The 22,759-nt window shown below is 41.1% G+C and overlaps 1 protein-coding gene across 3 annotated transcripts; it reads left to right on the top strand.

Annotated features, from left to right (window-relative positions):
* The first annotated feature begins 1,137 nt into the window (after positions 1-1,137).
* Positions 1,138-22,542, top strand: PPM1K (protein phosphatase, Mg2+/Mn2+ dependent 1K). 3 transcript variants are annotated; one of them, XM_032632263.1, is made up of 7 exons: positions 1,138-1,286; positions 5,518-6,031; positions 7,388-7,488; positions 14,568-14,733; positions 14,891-15,035; positions 16,358-16,492; positions 18,847-22,542. In XM_032632263.1, exons 2-7 carry the CDS (start codon positions 5,592-5,594, stop codon positions 18,976-18,978), a joined length of 1,119 nt encoding a protein of 372 aa, XP_032488154.1. In that variant the 5' UTR covers positions 1,138-1,286; positions 5,518-5,591; the 3' UTR covers positions 18,979-22,542. The 3 variants fall into 3 exon arrangements, with proteins under 3 accessions (XP_032488154.1, XP_032488156.1, XP_032488155.1); XM_032632265.1 differs by having other exon boundaries at positions 1,154-1,286; positions 20,670-22,542; XM_032632264.1 differs by lacking the exon at positions 1,138-1,286 and adding an exon at positions 1,893-2,011.
* The last annotated feature ends 217 nt before the right edge of the window (positions 22,543-22,759 follow it).

A 22,759-nucleotide genomic window follows, 5' to 3' on the forward strand; every position in this document is an offset into this window, starting at 1 on the left:
CTGTCATGCTGCTCTCTCCCTCCCTCTAAACTAGACCCACACTGGCCTTTCTGTTCTTCCAAAATGTCAAGCTGTCCCACCTCAGGACATTTGCTCTGCTGTCCCCTCTGCCCAGAACAATCACTTTCCAGGTGCCGTGGCTGACTGATCTTCTCACTCTTTGTTTAAACGTTATTAAGTTCTTATAGAACAACCCTCTCTAGCTAACCTCAACATCCTATTATCCTCTGTATCCACATCTGTTTATTTCCTTCCTTGACATGATTTGTTATTATGTCATTTGCTTGTTTACCTCTTTCTGTTCTCCCTCTTCCTCCTCTTTAGACTGGAAGCTTTATGAAGGCATCTATCATGTCTATTTGTGTCGAGATTTATCTCCAGTGCCTGGCACACAAAAGGTCCTCCCTAAACACACAGAAATACTTGTGGAATAAATGAATCAACATTCTCAAGGGGAGTCTCCTGGCTGTCCACTGATTAGGACTCCGCGCTTCCACTGCAGGGGGCAGGGGTTCCATCCCTGGTGGGGGAACTAAGAGCTCGCATGCCACGCGGTGCAGCCCAACCTCCCCCCCCAAATAAATAAATAAATAAATAAAAAGTGAAAAAACCCCACACATTCTCAAGGGATCACGAGATGCCTGTTCAGTCACGAAGAACGGTGCACCGTGAGTGTTTCAAAGAACAGCAATGAAACCAGATGTCTTTCATTACCTCCGCCCAGGCAAAGTGTTGGCATTCCGTTCTGGCTTTCCTAGTTGTCACTACCGCTCCACTGCCCCAAGCGACACACTGCCTCTCCTCAACCCCCTGGCGAGGTACCAAATTTCTCGACCTCACCCACCGCAGAGGCGCTCCCTCATTGGCCAGAGCGCCACGGCCTTCGGAAGGGTGGACATCCCCGCGAGCCACCACTGGCCCAAGTTGACGTCGCTCTGCGGTGCACTGCTGAAAGTCAGCCAAGTCCAACGGCCCTTGCGGGGAGGCTCGGTCCCGTCAGAACCTGTGATTGGCTGCGACCGAGAGCCCGGGAGGCGGGCGCGCCTCGTCGCTGAGCGCGGATTGGTCGGAGCTGCCATCAGTCAGCGGGAACAGACGTGCCCCTCTCCATCTGGCAGCTGCCCGAGAAAAATTCTCGAGAATTTCCAGCAGTTGAGCCAGTGGGTGTTCTAACTGCTTGCTCCAGAGACTGGAAACATCGGAGAAGCCAGTCTTATTTACAGAAAACCCCTCTCCCGCCTTCCGTTAGCTAATTAAAATTTTTCCAGGGACATTGCCATCACGAGGTAAGAGCCTGGAGAGTGTACTTCATTTATTTAACCGTTTATGATACTTACGGATGGGGGCACAGCCCACTGCTCCCGGTCCGCGGAATGGAGGGTAAACGGAGGAGGGTTCCCAAGGGAAGGGAGGGGTAGTATCTGTTTAGTTCCCCAGCCCCTTCAGTCCGAGCCCGGCGGTCAGTGCCTGGGTTCTCTGTGCGCAGCTTGCTTTCTTTTCGAGTTCTGGAGCAGCATGTCCGGGCGGGGCCCACCTTCGCTGAGCCACCGTCTGCCGGCATTTCCTGCGGAGCCTTCGCGCTCGGCATGAACTTGACTGCGAGCTGGAGGCTCCTGCCGAGCGAGGGTGGTGGGCCGGGCTGGAAGGAGGGAGGGGACCATGGAAGGGTCGATGGACGGGAAGCAGGGGCCGCCCGCCCTCGCTTCCCTTTAGCGAGGCCCCGAGTCGCCTAGCCCCAACCCCCGGACGCGAGGATGCTGCGGGGGTCAGCGCTTTGTCGCCGCTGCAGCTGCGGCCGGGCCGAGGGAGACGTGGCGGTGGCCGGAATCTGTCCGCGGAGACTGCGGTTGGGAGGCGGGGTCTGGGCGGCGGAAGGTGCGCGAGGGAACCCAGCCGGCAGCATTGCCGCGCGCTGCGCCGGTGGGAGGCTGCGCTTGCTGCGGTGTATCGCCCTGAGTCGCCTAGCTGTCCCGGCCAGCGAAACAAGCCCAGGATCCCGAACTGTCCAAGGGTGAGCTTTTCAGGGGATCGGAAGAGAGAAGGATGCAGAGCCCTAGCTGGGATCGATCTGAGGACGTGGGTCTTGCTTTGCCAAGAGCGCACTGTAATCTCAAGGCCTTGTGGCTGCTGACGTCTTCTTTCGCAGCCGCCGTCTGTAGATTAGAGATTTCCCAGGAGGTGACAAAGGCGAGACTCCGGGTGGCAACATCCAGGGAATTTGGAGTCTCTAAAGCTCCACCGGCTTTCTGAGCTTCAGACTGGAAATGTGCAGCAAGGCCTCTCCGGTCCTTGCACACTCCACCAGTGCGGAGGAAAGAAGGAGGTGGTCGGCGCTTTAGAATTGGGTAGCTAAGGTGACAGATTATGTTGGTCTTGAAAGACAGCAATAGTGTCGTAGTCTAGGGGAAAAAAAGTCTCAGTTATAATTTTTCAGGATTTTTTTCTTGGAACCTTAGTCGGTTTCTGTTGGTCACCAACACAGGCACCTACTTCCCTTGACTGGAATCTTAGAGAAGAGGAAGAGTGGGAGAGGTGCTGGTGATAGAACGTAAAGGAAAATTCTTCTTCTTTTTTAAAAAAATTTACTGAAAATTTAATGTGTAGATCTCAACGTTGTATTAGGTGCTCTAGAGGAAATGAAAAAGGATAAAATACACACTTTATACTCAGTTGTTCTGAAAAATTCTTAAATGAAGGTTTGGAATATGGTCTGTATCCACATTAACTGAAATGTTTTACAAGATATTTATGGAATCAGAATGATGAATACTTTTCATTGCTCCCATGTTCTTTTCTCTATTCACACATCTAAATACATATGTTCACATCAAACCTAAGAGGAGTCATTGGAGGTTTCTGTTGTTCTTGTTTTCTCCCTCATGTAGACTAGTAGATTTTCTTTCCTTCCTCCTAGCAGGGTACTGGTAAAGAGGATATTGGAGCCCAAATTTCCTGAAATACATTTTGGAGGTTTCCATAATATTTGAATCGATTGGGATGATTTTTTTCTTTTTTCTAGAGTGCTTAAAGAATTATTTTAAGAATATTAAAATTACCTGTGTTTCCATTGTGTAAGTTACTGATATAAAGATACCTGAGTGCCACTTTATAATGGGCAAATGTGAATACTTCGTTAAATATTTTTGCTAGAGGTATAAATCTAAGCAAGTTTCAGTAGTACTGATCCCTAGAACTCCTGAGTAATTTTGGCATGTGCTTAACATGACAGCAATAAACTGCACTTTTTACCTGCTTTCAACAGTCAAGAGCAGTTTAACTCAAATCCCAAGTGCACGCTGCTCCCAGAGACTGGGAGCGCCTCCCTTTTCCAAAAGTACATTTGGACAGCTCCAAGGTGTTTAAATCATTGCGGGATTATAAAATTGGAATGAGATGAAAATGTAAAATAGGCGTAGCAGTCTTGTAGCTGTATATGTGGCTTTCTTCATCACTCCCCCCTTTTATTTTTAAACAAAGTGTATACTTCAAAAGTTTACTAGAAACCAAATGCCTTTTTTTTTTTTTTTTTTTTTCCCCTTTCTGATGCTTTTCACCTGAGATTTCCTACTCTCAGGATGTGGCTTTTCACCAGCGCTCTACTGTGGAATCTCTGTGCCTACTCTCGTGGACTCACAACTTATTTCATTTAACCCTCTTTGCTGAGAATCCCCCCTGCTAGTCAGCGTTGTTCAATCAGGGGTCAACTTTGTTCAACTGTCATAGTTCTGTGTCAGGACTTTAAAGTATGAGATTAACCAAAAGCATTGAGGAAGAGGAAGATGGAGGCCTGGTCACACAAATGAATGTTAAAATGATGAAAATGGAAAGTATTTTCAGCGTTTATTTATTGTCAGTATGTAGAATATATGCAGGCTCACACTGACACGTTTTAAAAAATTCATGTGATTAAAGTAAATCATGAGCCATACATTTTGTGTTGATTGGGGAGTAAAAACAGTTTTGGTTTTGAATAACATATAACCTTCAAATAGAAGCAAAGGAGTAAACACTTCTTTTTTTGGTAATGGGATGTGGTTTCCCTTTGATAACCGGAGGTGCTATGTCTCCCCCGACCCCAGTATCGTCATAAAAGAAGTGAGTTTCAGACTTTAGTACATGATATTAGCTAAAAGGCCAAGAGGGAACGGCCTCCTAAGTCTTCTGTGACCCATTAATAGTTTGGGAGGCCATCTTCATTCTAAATTCTGAGCAGGCAGGGCTCAGATGTCTTCCATTGCTTAGGTATCCAAGGGCGTTCTTTGGGACCTCATCCTTTCCTTCTACTGCTTTACTTACTGAAAGGAGTAATGGTCCTTCCTACACACAGCTAGACTGATTTCCAAAAACTTATTGAAAATGATTGTTTCAAATCTGTAATGCATTTTCTTGTAGATGAATTCAAGCTGGGCTTTTTGTGTGTGTTCATGTGTGCCTTTTGGGGAGATACATTTTTTTCAAATTCAGTTTTTTATTGTGAAACAATTCAGACGTGCAGTTGAGAATAACATAACACCTGTATACCCTCTGCCGGCATTATCAAATCGTCACATTGTGCTATTTTTTACAGTTGGTTTTTAATTCATAAAGTAACAGAACGAAACACTATGGAGACGAATTTCTGCTTAGAACCTTATTTGTATGGCAAACTGCCAGAAACACAGCCCTCCCTGCAGGGGTGTAGGAATTCCCCCTGCCAATGCCCTGGGGAGGCTTTCGGATGAGCTGCAGCTGTTAATGTAAATGCAGAGATCAGTGGCTTATAAATCAAGGCTGCTTGTCACACGTGCAGTTGCCCCCAGTTCCTGAGATCACACACACGACCCAATTTACATTAACTAGAATAATAAAGTTTAGTAAGTTGAGAAATCTTAAACTGAACTGAGATCCTAGATTGTATCTTTGCTAAAACTTGGGCACTCTCTTGAGTACAGAACTATCATAAATATTCTATTAACCAGTTTTCTTTTTTTTAATTTCTAACTCTTGTAAGAGACTTTGTTACTGTTAATATTTTTCCCCACCTTTTCTTCAGAGCAATGGAGTTAATGAAGGGAAGACCATTTAGTTACACCTGTTTTCTATATTCTCGCTACTCAAAGTGTGGGCCTGCCCGACCAGCAACTTGTTTGCAGGACCAGGGAGCCGGTTTGAAATACAGCATCTCAGGCCTCACCTGACAGACTGAATCGGAATTTACATTTTAGCAAGATCCCCAAGTGATTGTAGGTTAAAGTTGGAGAAGCACTTGTTCTATGTGAGCTGTGCACATTGTCAAATTTTTATGGAATTTAAACCCTGTGAATGGGGTAGGTAAATCAATTTATTTTTGATCCACTATTCTTAGAAGTAGGCTGTTAAGTGCCACCTTCTTTACAGACTTCATTCTTGGTACTATCTAATGGTATATCAGTTATATTTGAAATCATTGATGGAGTCTCTCTCTCTCTCTCTCTCTCTCTCTCTCTCTCTCTCTCTCTCTCTCTCTCTCTCTCTCTTTCTCTGTTTCTTTCTACTCAGTTGCATCGTTTCTCTGGAAGACAGCCCATTGTTGTTCCATTGACGGTTCCCTAATTCCTGAGTCCTCTAGAGTTATGTCCACAGCTGCCTTACTTACTTTGGTTAGAAGTGCTGGAAACCAGGTGAGGAGGAAAGCGCTACTCGGTGCCCGCCTGCTGCCGGACGACAGGTGGGTGACGCCCACGTGCCACAGCTCCACTTCAGAGACCAGGTGTTCTCGGTTTGACCCTGATGGTAGCGGACGGCCAGCCACCTGGGATAATTTTGGCATCTGGGATAACCGTATCGATGAGCCGATTCTGCTGCCGCCCAGCATTAAGTATGGCAAGCCGATTCCCAAAGTCAGCTTGGCGAACGTGGGCTGCGCCTCGCAGATTGGCAAACGAAAAGAGAACGAAGACCGGTTTGGCTTTGCTCAGCTGACAGACGAAGTCCTGTACTTTGCGGTGTATGATGGCCATGGCGGACCGTCGGCGGCCGATTTCTGTCACACCCACATGGAGAAATGCATCCTGTACGTACAAATGATACAATGGATTTCACTCTTTGCAGTGTGCCTTATGCTTCCTGTTTAAACTTTCACCTTTTGGCTGAGACATTCACTGCTTTTTTTTGTTTGTTTGTTTTTCTATGTATGTATGGCTGCATTGGGTCTTCGTTGCTGCTGTGCGTGGGCTTTCTCTAGCTGCGGTGAGCGGGGCTTACTCTTCGTTGCGGTGCGCGGGCTTCTCACTGCTGTGGCTTCTCTTGTTGCAAAGCACGGGCTCCAGGCGCACGGGCTTCAGTAGTTGTGGCTCGTGGGCTCAGTAGTTGTGGCTCGTGGGCTCTAGAGCGCAGGCTCAGTAGTTGTGGCTCGTGGGCTCTAGAGCACAGGCTCAGTAGTTGTGGCGCATGGGCTTAGTTACTCCGCGGCATGTGGGATCTTCCCGGACCAGGGCTCGAACCCGTGTCCCCTGCGTTGGCAGGCAGATTCTTAACCACTGTACCACCAGGGAAGTCCCAACATTCACTGTTAAGGTAGTTACTTGAGTGCTTTCACACTATTGTTTTATGAACAAGCAGTTGCTCAAGCATGCCAGTTATTACAGATGATTATTACCACTTCAGAAATATGTATGTTTTAACAACTCCCTTGGTGAGAGCATTGACCAGAATCTGCAGCCCTTGACTTGTGATCATTTCAAGTGAATTAACATAATAAAGTACATGATCTCATGTACTCTGAGAATCTATGAGTAACATTTACTCCTATCAGTGCAGGGCACACAGTGCTTCAGTAAGTGGTAATTATTCTTTCAAGTGGTATGAATAGCTCGGAATACTTGTTGAAAATAGCTTTAGATGACTGGCATTAATGAATAGGGAAAATGCTTTTAATGAGGGTGCTTTGGAGCTCTTTAAAAAGTTTATTTACGGCAATTATTATTAATGTATTTTTGAGGGTCACACTACTGCTAGAATTAAAAGAGGGGGAGAACATGTGACAGTTATGACCACGTGACTCTTCTTCCCAAGCATAGTTATTCATCCCGTTCATCAGTTGATTTATATATATTTTGCCTTATTCCACAAAGGAACTCAGTGGCTTAAATTTAATATAAAGGAACTCTTGACTTCTCAGGGTTGCGATAGTGAGGATTAATTTTTTAAGGATGGAGACTTGGGCTTTTATTTGACTGTTTTTAAAGGCTTATCTCTGTGCCTGATTCTTTCTCAATTTGATTCGTTAATATATGGATCTGAAGCCTCTGAAAGGCAAGCCACGGAGGTCCATTGTATGGAATGACTCTGCTAGCTGGAGGGACCAAGAGGAAGGCTAGAAACCTGTAGTCAAATGACTGTTTGGGGCTCTTTTTTCCTCTCCACGAAGGGATTTGCTTCCTAAGGAGGAGAACTTGGAAACTGTGTTGACCTTGGCTTTTCTAGAAATAGATAAAGCCTTTGCAAGGCACGCCCACCTGTCTGCTGATGGTAAGTAAAGCAATCTCTTTCCTTACTGTCCTGGGGCATTTCAGGGAAGAAGGAAACACTTTAAGCCCTTTAGGGGTGGGAGTTTTAATGTAAGTTTATTTGTAAGGATACTTACGTTGAAAATGATTTTTTAAATGAAGAATCACTTTAAATGTTATTTGGAATCCAAACGAAATCCACTTTTAAATGAACTATATTGGAGATTGTTTTAGAAATTGGAGCTCCAAAATGGCTCTGATATTGAATTTCAATTTTAAAAAGATTAAAAAACATTTTTTAATTTGTTTGATTGCTTGTTTTATGGGCAAGAGGTCCGTACTATGAGAGGGTTTATTATTTTGGGTTTTTAAGAGGAATCTGATGAGCAAGTACTGAAATTCACTACGGGGTAATCTAATCTAGCCAGAGAGTAAATGTCCACATCAGAAGAAAATTGCTAATTGGTCCTCAATAGAAAAGGACAATGGCTAATATGCAGTACTCTGTAAAATTAGAAGGAAGATCTTTTTTTCTTCCATTTCTTAAAAAAACCTTGATCGTGCAGCTTTCCCGTGGTAACTAGTTGACATTTTTTTAATTTGTTAAACACAAGGCCATGGCAGCTGAATTTTAGAATTTGTGTACTGTATGACCTTACATTTTGAAAGTAAAATGTTTCTGATTTTGACTAAATTTATCAAAACCATTTCAGGAGAATGTAGCTGATGTTTTTTGGTTAGCTGGCCCCCCAGTTTATTGCTCATAAAGTTAACCTTGAAAACTTCTGTAGCAACCATTTAAATGTATGCATATAGACCTCATAACCGATTTGAAAACGAATCATGCAGTAACGTTAATCTGTGTTTTGTTCGTCCTTTTGTTTAAAGGAGGTCAAAGTGTACCACAGCAATGTTATTTTTGTAATTTTCAGTTGGAGTGCATAGGGCTGGAAATTTTTGCTATTTCACAGATGAGGAAGTGAAACTCAGAGAGAGGTAAAAGGTCAGTTGCAGAGTTAGGCCTGAGATGTTCCTGGCACCCACCGTGGCCTCTCTCATGGGCGTATTTAAAGATGAGTATTAGAGAGGATGATTCTAGGATGGCTCTATTTGCCATTTTAAGAAGTTTTTCCTCCTCTTTTTCGAGAAACTTATCATCATCATACTTCTCCGAAAAGCATTAGAGTCCACTCTCTTTGTTCAGTTCAGGGATTTATTTTCTCGTTTGTAGATTATTCAGGCCCGTTTTCTCTTCTCCGTTCCTTAGGACCTTTTTTCCGCCTTCCAGCTGGCCCCTCACCTTGTGAAAATAAGGGTTGAGAGATGGTAGAGTTTAGCATAAGATTCTGTACTTGTTCCTCGTGGGTAAAGCATACAAAAGTGAAGAGATTCTGTACTGGTTCCTTGTGGGTAAAACGTACGAAAGTGAAGAGGACATCAAAACACTTTCTTATAGCTGTATTTTTATAACTCTGAATATTGGTATGCTTTTATCTCATCCATAAGCAGGTCGGCTGTGTATCACACCACGAAGTTTATTGGCTGTAGTGCAGGTGGCGTGCCCCAGCTGTTGTGTAAATAGGTAGAGCTCACTGGGCAAGGTTTTCAGAAAGGAATGTTCAACTTTACCATGGGAATGTGGCCAACAGTCAGAAACCATGAACCCTTCCTGGGTGCAGTTAGCCCTTTTGTAAAGGATCTACTTGACGAACATGCTTAAAACTGTGATAGGTTTGGTATAAAATGTGAGAGTACTCCTTTCATTTATTAAATAATAAATGACAGTTAAAGGGAATTTTGAACTTAGGGAGAGAATTGACTTAACTTGCCTACCTTAAAAGAACCTTTCTAAAGATACCTTTCTCACATCAATTCAGTTGTGCAAAGACAATCATAAAAATGTACTTCATTTCTAATAATGAAAATTTAGTTATTTAACTTAGTTCCTCTGTCACATACTTTGAGTTAATGATCTCAGACCTTTCATAAGATATTCTAAAGTTTATTTTTCATCTGATGGCCATTTGCTTGCGAGTATAATGGAGCATGACAGAACGATGGTTAGTGTACTACTAAAAGAAAAAGAAAGGGTCTGTTATGGCATTGTTGTTCTTAAGTCTTATTTTCGATGTATTCTTATAGATCAATTAGTCTGTGTGGTTTTTTTTTTAAAGTAAGTATTTTGAGAACAACTTTAAATTTATTCTTAATCAGTTGCCAAGGCTTTCAAAGGTGGCAAAAATTGCCTTTTGATATTTGGGGGCTATTTTATCAAATATATTAAAGCCACTAAAGATAGGATGCTGTACGTCGTTTAACCTTTCAATATGCGGATTTAAAAAAAAAGCAGTGTACCACTTCAGATTTCAAAGTGATTATTTAAATTAAAAAACATTTTTTAGTTTTTAGTAAGAACTGAAGCAGTATCAGTATTATAAGAGCGAATAATATTCTTTTTGGCATAGCTGTGAGTAGGGCCCATGCTAGTTAAATAAAATTGTGAAGTAAGTGCAGTTTGCCCTCTCCAATTTCTTTCACCTTTTCTTTTAGCATCAGCTCCATTTTCCCTCCTTGAACCCTTTCTGTGATCAGCTTGAGGGTAGGGGCCATGGCTTATTCATTTTTGAATCTCTAGGGTTCAGCACCCTGTAGAGAGTCTGGAAGGTACTCAATAATTATTTGGACTAAACTGATCTCCACTGCCTACTCTTTCTTACCAAAGTTATTATAACTTATCCCTTGATTATCCTATAGCTGATTTAACCGAATTATTAATATAATGTGTATATTTTAATGAGTTATCACTTCTAGGGGGGATCTGAGTTTTGAGTAAGGAAAGCTGAAAAGAGATTGGTTAAACCATAGGAATGAATCACTAATGCTGGAATTTCAGGTAGGGAAGAGTGCCCCACGTCATACTATTAGCTTTCTCAAAAGAAAGTGAAAATAATAAAGTGAAAATAAAACACTCTCTTCTTTTTAAGACTTTCATCCAATATCTGCATAAAATACTTCCAATTACCTCATTAGCATTTAAAATATTTACTATTTCAGTTGAAAATGGGGGTAGTTGGAGGAGAATAAAATCAGAATGCCACTTATCAAGAAACAGCCCTTAAGAAATTGCTGGCTATTTTTATTGATTGTTGTAGATGCATTTCAATTTTACCCTTATTTACAAATAGCTAATTTCATCATCATCGTTGAATATTTTGTATTCATTTTATACCAGTCATGTGTATTTTTACAATTAATGAAACCAGCCAGTAAGTTCAAGTGATGTCCCATTAGTCTATTGTTTAATGAACAAATTGTCACTCAAACCAGATGGTAGAAAACTTAGATGATATCCTATATATCCGATAAACTCTTCGAAGTGTTTCTAGATTGCTTAAGATTTGAAAGCAACAAAGCTCCCCAAGAGACAAATGGATCAAAAAGAGAAGACTTGCTCTGACGTTCAGAGTGGGAGACGTTGGTGGCAGCATTGTGAGTCTCATTGGAAACTTCCATGCTCTTCATGTTCCTTGATCTCTTTATGGAAGAATTACACTAAAAAAATAACCAGTGTGAGAAATGCAATGTTTTTGATTTCCCTTCTTATGTTGGAGGCAGCCAAAAGCAAAAAAAAAACAGGGACAGCATTGAAGAGACATTCTTATTGTGCTGTTACTGCTTCAGCTTGTCACTGATTTAGTGTTTATGATTCATACATGTCTAGAATGCCCATTTTTGATAAACACTGAAACTGTATTGGTTTATACATATTATTTTTTACACAGTTGAATAATTACTGGGGGGGGTTATACTTTGAAAAGTACGGCTTTACTCTTTGTGTTGCCATTCAAAATCTTGATCATTTTTCTTTTGATATATTGACCTGCGACACTGGAGGAAAAGAGAGAGCTGCAGAAACTCCCATTTCATGAATTACATAAAATTGTAAACATTCATTAGAGCTCAAGAGCCTTGCTAGCCTTATTTAAACAATTAATTTAATCTTCTACTCAAAAAATGCCTTATAGATACTAAAATCCTTGCATTTAGCACCATTAACAAATAAGTCACTCCTGTATCTGGTATAGGAGGTGCTTTGATTCCTTCTTGATTTATATTTAAATCCCAGTAATTTGGTGGTATACTGTAGTTCACATCCTCTCTGGTATGCTTGTCAGATACGAACTACTCAGTGCTCTACCCATGAATTCCCATGAATTTTCCCCTTTGTAACTGGGACAGTTCTGAAATTGATACCAAACAAATTTTACGGTGCATTTTTTCAACTCAATAAACGTACTGATTTACTCTTCAAGACTGACTGACCGACTATGTGTGTGTGCGTGAGTATATAGATGTGTGTCTGTGTTACCACAATATGTGTCTTGGCACACATCCATTTGTATATAGGTTTTCCTGCCTTGGGAAGCCACAAAACCAAGAAGTGTTGCTCTGTGATGAAAACAGACTCAACTACAAAATACCATCAACTTTGGGCAAACTGAGTTTTGGAATCATTGATTTGGCATCTCCTGGAATATTATATAATCTGCTAGTGAAACTTTCACCAAAATAAAACCCTTCCCCTTATTTTGCAGCTCTTTCTCTACCCTCCCCTGTGTTGCAGGTTTGTAATGTTTGAGCACAATTCCTGGGTGAATTTCCTATTTGCCTCTGTGCGTGTTATTTGTGGCAGAGAACTGTGCCTGGTCAGCAGCTCTAGACCTGGAGCCCGTGGACACTATATGCTGGGCTTCAGTGGAAAGAGAGATCTGCTTAATTTTGTCCCAGGTGAAGGAGTCCAGCGGTTCCTAGCCTGGACTACTGGAAGGTTCCCACATCCTCTTTGTCCCATTAGTTGAGATGACTTGCAGTAGAAAATGTCCAGTGAGTGTTAAGAACTTATTGAAAGATGTCTTGGTTTTATAGTTTTGTTGTTAGGGAAAAAAGTGAGAATTTTTACTTCCATGTTAAATGTTAATTGAAAATAAATGCTGATTTAATATTTATATTCTTAGATGCTTAGCAAACCAGAATCAACAGTTTTGAAAACTTTCCCATAAATCCTGGGATTTTGGAACTGTGAAGTTGGGTTGGTTAAAAACTCGAGCTCTTTTAAATTCCCAAATGGCAGAGCCATGAATTATAATCCTAAGCGGCTAAACTTGAAGTTTTCATTTATGAGGTTTTAACTCCTGATGTAGCCAATTAAAAACCACTTTTAAGAAAAAGCTGCTCCTGGGACTTCCCTGGTGGTTAAGACTCCGAGCTTGCACTACAGGGGGCACCAGGTCGATCCCTGGTCAGGGAACTCAGATCCCGCGTGCTGCTGTGTAGCGCGGCCCAAAAAAAAAAAAAAGAGAGAGAAAAGCTGCTCCTGTCAGTTTAAACAAAGGAGAATACTAAACTCCCTGGACAGGTAGCATCTGAGTAAACGCCTGTGTTTTCTCGCCTGGCTCTTCTCATCATTTGAAAGATTACAGAAGTTCAACTGTAAAGCTTCCCCTGTATAATGTTTTAGGACACTCACAAGTTGACATTTGTAATATAAACATCACTGATCCACTAAAACGTTTGTGTTGTACAACTATGATATGTTATATATTTTAGTTTTGCCAAGACGATACTACTTTGGCACAGCAGTTCCAAAATCAAAGAGATAAATGGGAAGATAGTGGAACCATATACGCTCTCTCTCCATAAAGTAAATTCGGCATGGATATAGAAGATTAAGCAGGGTTTATTCATGTTTTTTTTCCATTTTCCTCTTCCGATTAAAGCAGGCATTTTAATATACTGATTGGAAAATACATGCATATATATCTTTCCAAAATGCATTACTGCTGTTTTTAAAATTGTCTTTAAAAAAAAAAGGAAAGACTGAGCTGCAGTCAGTCACTTCCTAAATCTGCCTTTGAAGTCAAAATCATCTTTAGATGATCACCTGAGCATTTTACTTAGATGCTTTAAAGAATTAACCACATTACTGAAGATAATACCTGCTTTAAATGCTATCTTTTTTGATTCTTTCCATTTGCTTTCCTTTTTAGCCCATAATTTCACAGTACTCTCACTTTGACAAGGCTCAATGCACCCTCAAAACTTTTAACAAGTAGGAAAGAACTCAGGGCAGACACTGTTAGAATACACACCAAAGAAAGATGCAAAGATGCCCTTTGGATTGGTTGGAGGAAATAGCGGTGACCTCCAGCCAAGCAACGTATAATTTTGTTATTGGTTGGAGGAAATTAATATTCTTGGAGTGCTCTGGGCCCAGGGCTTGACCACAGGATTAGCACTTGGCAGCACTGTCCGGCATCTGGGGACAGACTGGTGGTTCGGTGGAACTACAAGCGTGAACTATACCAAGTTTATGGGAAACTAGAATGAATTTCATTCCCTGCCCTCCAGATTTACTCCTAATATAATGACGGCTGTACCTTTGTTTCACGTCTGGGGAGGACAAAGATGAGAAAAGAATGTGAACCTTTAACCGTTTTAGGATTTTTTTGGGTGAACATTTGTAAAATTAAAACAGGTGTAGAAGGAAAGAATATAAAATATAGTGCTTGAAGAGCCAATGAGGCACTTGGCATATCTTGCTTAGCCTATTAACTGATAATAATTTCACAGGACAGGGGTAAGAAATGGAAGAAAAAAGCTGAGTGCATAGATTTTAGAAAAGTTGGCTTGCCTGAATGGGCTCTGTAGACCTAAATCATCCTGCCATATTAGCCAATCTAATTAAAATGTAATACTCTTAATCCCAACACCTGATGTACACACAAAGGTGTAATAATGATCCATTCAAGTGAACCCTACTGTATATAAATAGAAGCCATTGGAGACAGTGATGCATTTTTTACCAAATTAGGTTAGCAACTTTTTCTGTTTGCATGGAGCCTGTTACTGAATTAAATACCTCTTCTCTGCAATGCGCTTACTTACATAGTTCATTTGCATTTTATTTGCATAGCTCTAGTTAAATTAGAATGATACATTTCAGCACTAGTTTAACATGCCTATGTTTTATCTTGTAATAAAAATTCCACATCCAATCATTTGACCGTCACTGACTTGTACTCTTTTTCATCGTGTCTGCAGCGACCCTTCTGACCTCTGGGACTACTGCAACAGTAGCCCTTTTGAGAGATGGTATTGAACTGGTTGTAGCCAGTGTTGGCGATAGCCGAGCTATTTTGTGCAGAAAAGGAAAACCCATGAAGCTGACAATTGACCATACTCCAGAAAGAAAAGATGAAAAAGAAAGGTACCACCTCCACTCATCAATTTTCTATAAGGATAGTATTTATATAGTTCAAGACAGAAATAAAACCTTGCATTTTAAACTGATTTTATGCTAAAGTTTAACGGAGCCTTGGTTTTCTGGGTATCACAACGTAGTCTTTTAACTTTTTTTTGACCAGGATTAAGAAATGTGGCGGTTTTATAGCTTGGAATAGTTTGGGACAGCCTCACGTGAACGGCAGACTTGCGATGACCAGGAGTCTTGGAGATCTGGATCTTAAAACCAGTGGTGTGATAGCAGAACCGGAAACAAAGAGGATTAAGGTAAGAGAGGACTTGCAAACCCTTGACACACAGGCAAGGAAGGAATGCAGGATTGTCTCCAGCCGCAGGCTTTCTTGGAAGCCTTAATTGAAGCCAGAATGACTTTTATTTTTAGTTTTTGAAAAAATATTCATTTTATTTATTTATTTATTGGTTTTGGGCTACATCGGGTCTTGTGGCGCATGCGATCTTTTTGTTGTGGCACGCAGGCTCTTCCTCGCGGTGTGTGGGCTCCTCTCATCGTTGTGGCGCTCGGGGCTCCAGAGAGCATGGTCTCAGTAGTTGCGGCGCACGGGCTTAGTTGCCCTGCGGCATGCAGGATCTCAGTTCCCCGCCCAGGGATTGAACCCGCGTCCCCTGCACTGGAAGGCGGATTCTTAACCACTGCACCACCAGGGAAGTCCCCAGAATGGCTTTTAAACAGAAGTTATTAATGGAAGGATAGATAAACTTTTCAGATAAAACAGGATAGTGCTTTCCTGGCCTAATGTATGAGGAAGTGTTGGCTTTGTGTCACCCTGCCGTGGAATTTGCCTGGAAGCATCACTGCACTGCCCTTGCTGACCTGCACCTCATCATTCAGCATCCCTCTCCCTTGGAAGCTGAGCCTGACTTCCTTTTCCCACCAAGCTAAATAATTGTCCCACCTCTCTTGTTGTGACATCTTCTGCTTGCTACTAATCATTGCCCCCACTACGCTACGCTTCCCCCAGCATACACCCAGTGGTGAGCTGACACTTCACCTGTGCAACCCCCAGCCTGCTCTAGTACCGGGCACATTATAGTGTAGGCGCCCAGTAACGGCAGCAAATGACTGTTAATTTACTGGACGATTTTATGTCTTATACATATCCCACTTATATTCATTTCGTCTAACAAATACTTACATAGCAGTTTACTATGTGCCAGGCTCTGTTCAAAATAGCTACTCCTACCCCATTTTACAGAGAAAACAAATCTGGAGCATATACACTTCAACCTACCTATGTTTGCCCTGTTGAAAAACAGAGGTGGGTTTCACACCCAGGGAGCCTGGCTCCAGAGACAGTGCTCTCAGCCATTACACCAAGCCGCCCGGTAGCATTTAGCTACCAGGCTTCTTCCTCCAGGGTGTTACTAAGTAAATGTTAGGCTTGTCCTCAGTGATTGATGCTAAATGTTGCCACTTTTGCCCTAAATGCAGGCCTTCCATTTTCACTCTGTTTGCCTACAAGCTCTGACACACGGTCTGACCACTCGGAAAAACAGATTAAATTGTTGCATTATGAAGATTATCCTCAGGCTGTCTGGTTATAACCCTGTGCGTTTGGTTCTGACCGCAGCTACATCATGCTGATGACAGCTTCCTGGTCCTCACTACAGATGGCATTAACTTCATGGTAAACAGCCAGGAGATCTGTGACTTCGTCAATCAGTGCCACGATCCCAGTGAAGCCGCCCATGCAGTTACTGAACAGGTGACACAGCAGAGCTTCTGCTAGAGAAGTCCCAGGGCGGGGAGGAGAGCACAAAGCCAGGTGCAGGTTTCGCTGCAGCCTGGAGGGGCCACCACTGACTGCAGATTTCTTTGAAATCTTGTGTTTTTAGCTTTACTATTACATGGAATTTTACACTTCATAATATTTCCAATTAAAAATGTTTTTTACAATTCTTCCAAGTAGTTAAGTAAAATCAATATGCCAGGGAAATGAGCTATGTTTATTTTTTGGCTTTGTACACATCTTGAAATGACAGTAACAGCATTGGTAAATTATAACATTAGCAAATACTAATGTCACCGTGTGTCAGGCACTTTTCTACTCATATGTATTTAACTCATGTAATCATCATGATAACCCTCTGAGGCTGGAGCTAGAATTATCCCTTCTTCACAGAGGAAGAGAGCAGAGGCACAGAGGCCGAGACATTAAGTAACTTATTCAAGATGGCAAGATTGTCACGTTGCAGAACTGGTCTTCAAACCCAGACAGCCGAGCTCCTGAATCCAGCCACTGGACCATTTTAAACTAGACTGCTCCACATGAGTATCCAATGTAGAAACACTATAGCATAGTCAATTTCTGGTTTTGAAAAATGGGTGTGTAAAAACAAACAAATACACAAAGGTATATGGATGAGTGGTATGTCGGTGTGCCAGTCAGAGCTAAAATTTGGAAGCTGGATAATATCCAGTAAAAAAAAATGTAAAATTTCCATGTGTTAATACTCTGTTTGGATAGATAGTTCTTTTTTTTTTTTAACTTTATTTATTTTATTTATTTATTTTTGGCTGCATTGGGTCTTCATTGCTGCATGCAGGCTTTCTCCAGTTGCAGCGAGCAGGGTCTACTCTTTGCTGCGGTGCGCGGGCTTCTCATTGAGGTGGCTTCTCTGTTGCAGAGCATGGGTTCTAGGTGTGCGGGCGTCAGTAGTTGTGGCTCACGGGCTCTAGAGAGCAGGCTCAGTAGTTGTGGCTCACGGGCTCTAGAGCGCAGGCTCAGTAGTTGTGGTGCACGGGCTTAGTTGCTCCATGGCATGTGGGATCTTCCCGGACCAGGGCTCGAACCCGTGTTCCCTGAATTGGCAGGTGGATTCCCAACCACTGCGCCACCAGGGAACCCCTATATCATATATTTTCTATCAGTCTTTTTCTTCAGAGTTTTGACCTCAGGCTCTGAGGTATTTTCTTTTTTTTTTTTAAATTAATTTTTTTTTTTTTTTTTTTTTTTGCGATACGCGGGCCTCTCACCGCCGTGGCCTCTCCCGCCGCGGAGCACAGGCTCCGGACGCGCAGGCCCAGCGGCCATAGCCCACGGGCCCAGCCGCTCCGCGGCACGCGGGATCCTCCCGGACCGGGGCACGAACCCCCGTCCCCTGCATCGGCAGGCGGACTCCCAACCACTACGCCACCAGGGAAGCCCTCTTTTTTTTTTAATAAATAAATTTATTTATTTATTTTTGGCTGCGTTCAGTCTTCGTTGCTGTGCGTGGGCGTTCTCTAGTTGCGGCGAGCAGGGACTACTTCCCGTTGCGGTGCGCAGCCTTCTCTTGTTGAGGAGCATGGGCTCTAGGCACGCGGGCTTCAGTAGTGTGGCTCGTGGGCTCTAGAGCGCAGGCTCAGTAGTTGTGGCTCGCGGACTCGAGTGCAGGCTCAGTAGTTGTGGCTCGCGGGCTCGAGTGCAGGCTCAATAGTTGTGGCCCATGGGCTTAGTTGCTCCACGGCATGTGGGATCTTCCTGGACCAGGGATCGAACCGAGGAAGTCCCAGGCTCTGAGGTCTTTTGAAGTACATTTGCTGTAATCCCAAGCACTTACTAATGCTGACTATATAATTTGCTATTTGCATTAGTTCCTAAAATTGATTTATAATTCCACTGTAGGAAGTTTAGTTTATGCCAGTTTTCTATTTTGTATAGACTGTAATAAACTTCTTACAGTTTTATATCTTTATACACATCCACTTCCTTAGGTTATTATTTCTTTAAGCTAAATTCCTAAGAGCAGAATTGCTAGGTAAGAGCTAACACTGAATCCTTAACCCTGCATTATTCCCTATGCTAAATGCTTTACGTGTGTTTTCTTCTTCAGGAGCTACGTAGCTTGTACCTTAGTCCACTGGTGTATTTATTGCCAAAACCGCTACAGTGGCATATAGTTAATATAGTGGTTTGGGACATCAGTTATCCTATATGCAATTGATACAAACCACTGTGAAATAATTGTGTTAGTAACTGTGTTTGAAGCCAGTTTGGCCTTCCAGAGAAAGGCCATTTCTTTTTGTACAGACTCTGATTTCCATTGTTCATCTCTTCCTTCCTGCCGTAACTTGCAGGCAATACAGTATGGTACTGAAGACAACACTACTGCAGTAGTAGTGCCTTTTGGTGCTTGGGGAAAATACAAGACCTCTGAAATCAACTTCTCATTCAGCAGAAGCTTTGCCTCCAGTGGACGATGGGCCTGATCACTTGCTGGGACTTGGAGTTTCTGTGCAGTTTTTCACTGATTGTGTCAAGAAACTGATAAGATTTTTAAAAGTTGACTGTACCAAGGTGACCCTAGGACTCACTAGATCAGTACACACATCACTATAAACTTAGTAACCATCTACATAGTAGTTTTTCATAAATACCTGTCATATTTATGTTCAACTAACTGTACATACTCAGTATAAATACGTGTAATTCAGCTACTGTGAATGAGTCTCTGAGTGAGCAAATGAAGAATGGTTTTGACACACTCGCTGAGTGTTAAATTTCTATATGAATTTCTTTTGACCATTTCTGATCTTTATTCATTTGACCAGGTTCTTGCCTTCAAGTTCTTCAAAACTAGTCAGTATTTTGACAGCTACTCAATGGTTATCTGCAAGTGTTTATTTTTAATAACGGTACCAAGCATTAAGTATGAAAACTGAGTTCTCTGTTACTATATTTTGTACTCTGGATCACCTACTGGTGAATGTAACAACGCAGAAGAAATTAATTCAGCTAACATGACACTGCTAAGCTGTATACATATGTACAACAGTGCACTTACGTATTTCCACTGTGTCACCAGGTCTCTACTGCCCCCAGTCAATTCATTCCTGTTTTTCTGTAGGTAAGAATGCTGTATAGCTATGACTATTCCTTCATATCAGAAAAGAATGTCCAGGCTAAGAGTTCTTTGGTCAAAGCTATACAGAGTTACATACTGACAGTATCAAGTATTTTGTATAACGTTTCCATTTGTTATTCGAATTCTATGTTTTGTGTTTTGTATACAGAATGTTTATATTATCGCTTTTTGTATAGAGTAAGCAAGTCGGATAATTTGTCAGTAAAAATAATCCCACATTGACCGATAACTGCTACAGACATAGCTTGAGGTTTATGTCTCCTTTTTCTAAGACTCCTAAGAAGGAATAAATCTAAAAAAAAAAGCCTTATCTATTCCAGCTTGCTATGTAATTTAGGAGTATAAAACTATATTTCCTTATATCTGTGTGTAAGTTTGCTGTTAAAATGTGAATCTCTAAATGTGTGTATGGAATTACATCTGCAGTTTATTTCTGCAGACAGTGTAAATTTGTTGTATGTGTAGGTGTATGTACATATGTATATTTTAGACTAATGGAAAATGAAAGGGAACAATCCTGCATAGCTCCTTCACCAGTTAGCTTTCAATTATTGATATGTTTATCTCTAAGAACTCTTGACAAACTGAGGGAAGTTTCAGAGTGGAGAACTGGGAGATAAGGAAACAGATTAAAAATGGCTGTAGGAGATATTCTGTGGTGGGTAACTTCTGTGGAAAAACATAGGAACAGAACAGCATTTGAAGCTACATTGCTATATTGTAATTTGCATATAAAATAATAGGATGTGAGAAAAATACTGAGGTGTTAAGAATGACGTGGAGTTCTGTGGAAACAAAAGAAAAACCAAAACGATAAAGTTGATGTACCTTCAACTCTTAGTTTTCAGGTTGACTTTTCTTTAAGTTTTACTCAAGGCTTATTAGAAGGAAGAGGGCACAACATCGATATTCGCATCTCACCTTTTTGGGAATGGAAGGAAAGAAATCTTGAGTTTTCCTGCCTGTATTAATCAGGAATTATCCTTTGGGAAAAAGTGGTATGGAAATATTTCAAGGTGTTTTTTTTTTTTCAAGGAAGTTTGGTAAAAGAAAGAAAAACATTACAAGAAAGGATATGGTCTCCTATTCATTGCCTGGGAAGTGAGGAACCAAAGGTAGGCCAAGAAACCTGGAAAACTTTCTCCCTCTTCCTGAGTAGGGTCTTGGGACATAAACATGGAAGCTACATTTAGGAGTATGGAGAGTTTCCAAACTAACAAGCAAACAGAAACTCTAAAGCACAAGATGACCTGCTCAAAATGTAGGTTTTATTTTTGTTTTGAATTCTTCACATTGCTATTCCTCTCTTTTCCTTTAAAAAACCAGCGTGGGAGTGAGGTCGTTGACTTCGGAGGTTTAAGAGCCACTGATGTGTTGGGTGGATTGCCATCTGTGACAAAGAAGAATTTGTAGGACATGTAGGCCTTGGTCTGGAGTGGATTTTGCTCTGCTCAACCTGAAAGTTTTTAAAACCTGAAACGAGTCAGCTTTGACTAAAGCATAAAAACACACTAGTGTCTGTTTTTCAAGCCACGACGTTGAAGTATAACTTATAGATTATTATAATCCATAAAAGATAAGCATACAAGTATTAGGCTTTTAAGTCTATTACTGGGAATTATGCAAATAGTAGTGGAACAGAAGGACTGTTCGAAATAGTTTTTTGGCTATAACTGTGAATTTGCCATGTGGCTATTACCATGTGGGTATAGGTATGGTGTAAATTATATTAATGTAATTAAACTTAAATCAATTGTATTTATGTTTGCCTTTCATTTATATGTAGTATATAAATCATCTTTCTAAAATAAGTTGCCTAACTTTATTTGCCATCATTGATTTGGCAAAATATTCTTAAAATCATTGTGATTTTTCACAAGTATAAATTCTTAAGTACCTTATATATTCAAGTGTAAATGCAGTCCTGCTTTCCATCAACCGTTTATCTGTTACAGACCCTTGTGTTAAGTGCATCAAAGTTGTATGCACTTTTTCTGAAGAAAGAAAAAAATAAAGTTTTGGCAGGATCAGTTTTGAATTTCAGTACTCTATGATGGGAAATTACTTACTTTGAAGAATTCTTAGCATGTAATTTAAATAGAAATTATTTTTTCTAAGTGGCATTGAATTTTTTTTTAAACAAATCTTGGCAGAGAATGAGTAGGCCTCTGCTAACTCTTCAGTATCAGACAGGACATTTAGTTTTCTTTCTAAGAACGGACAAGGATTTAATTTCACAGTAATATTATAATAAGAAAATGCTTCAAGGTGCAGTGGGGGAAGGGATGGTTCAAGTTTAGCATTGAACCCTTAAACACAAACATATATTTGTATTTTCCTTTAGCACTTCAGTTCACATACCTGCGTCTGTGCAAAGTGATATAAAATTCTGGTTGGGTTACGTTTTACTGCATTTATTATATTCACTTATCTGGATGACTTCAGCAGAAATAAAAAGTCATGTCTTTAGAAGACAAACTGTGATGACCTGCCTGTTGCTTTTGGCATCTGGAATGAGGCTGCTTGACCCTCTGGCAGCTCCCCTTGGTTGTTAGATGGTTGAAATGGTCCACTGATGGTCATACTGCACATTCGAGGCTGTGAAGTCATGGCGTTGTTCCGTCTCCAAGAATGACTCTTCTTCCACTGGATTCCTGTACAGAATTTAGCAGTTTGCTGTCTCCCAAATTAGTTTCTGCTAAAGTGCTCTTGTGTACATTTGTTTTATAATTTACCAAAGTACTAATTGGGTGTATAGCACTTCTGTAGTGGGCTGATGTAATTGCTGCTTTGACCATTGTTTTAAAAGTAAGTATTAGAGTAACTGTAAGATACGAGTAACTGTAGATATGAGTAAAATCATATCTCAGTGTTCAAAGCAACATTTAAATAAAGTACGTGCATTAAACACTTTAAAATCAAATTGTGTTTATTTGGGATCCAGACTTTCCAATATTTATTATGTGACCCTGTGAACACTGATGTAAAGGATTCAATGAATGTTTGGAAATTTTTTAGCAGCCAAATCCTGGCTGTTTGCAAAATTAATGTGAAGAATCTTTGAAAACATGATATACACACTTATCTATTCAAATCTTTTCGATTTGATTGCAAACAAGATTTAT

This window comes from Phocoena sinus, chromosome 5 (assembly GCF_008692025.1).
Source record: "Phocoena sinus isolate mPhoSin1 chromosome 5, mPhoSin1.pri, whole genome shotgun sequence".
Taxonomy (NCBI): Eukaryota; Metazoa; Chordata; class Mammalia; order Artiodactyla; family Phocoenidae; genus Phocoena; species Phocoena sinus.

Excerpts from the sequence above, each read along its gene's own strand:
- PPM1K (XM_032632263.1), top strand. The coding sequence starts at position 5,592 with ATGTCCACAGCTGCCTTACTTACTTTGGTTAGAAGTGCTGGAAACCAG. Across the intron at positions 7,489-14,567 it reads CGCCCACCTGTCTGCTGATG|CGACCCTTCTGACCTCTGGG; the intron begins GTAAGTAAAGCA and ends TCGTGTCTGCAG. Across the intron at positions 14,734-14,890 it reads AGAAAAGATGAAAAAGAAAG|GATTAAGAAATGTGGCGGTT; the intron begins GTACCACCTCCA and ends TTTTTTGACCAG.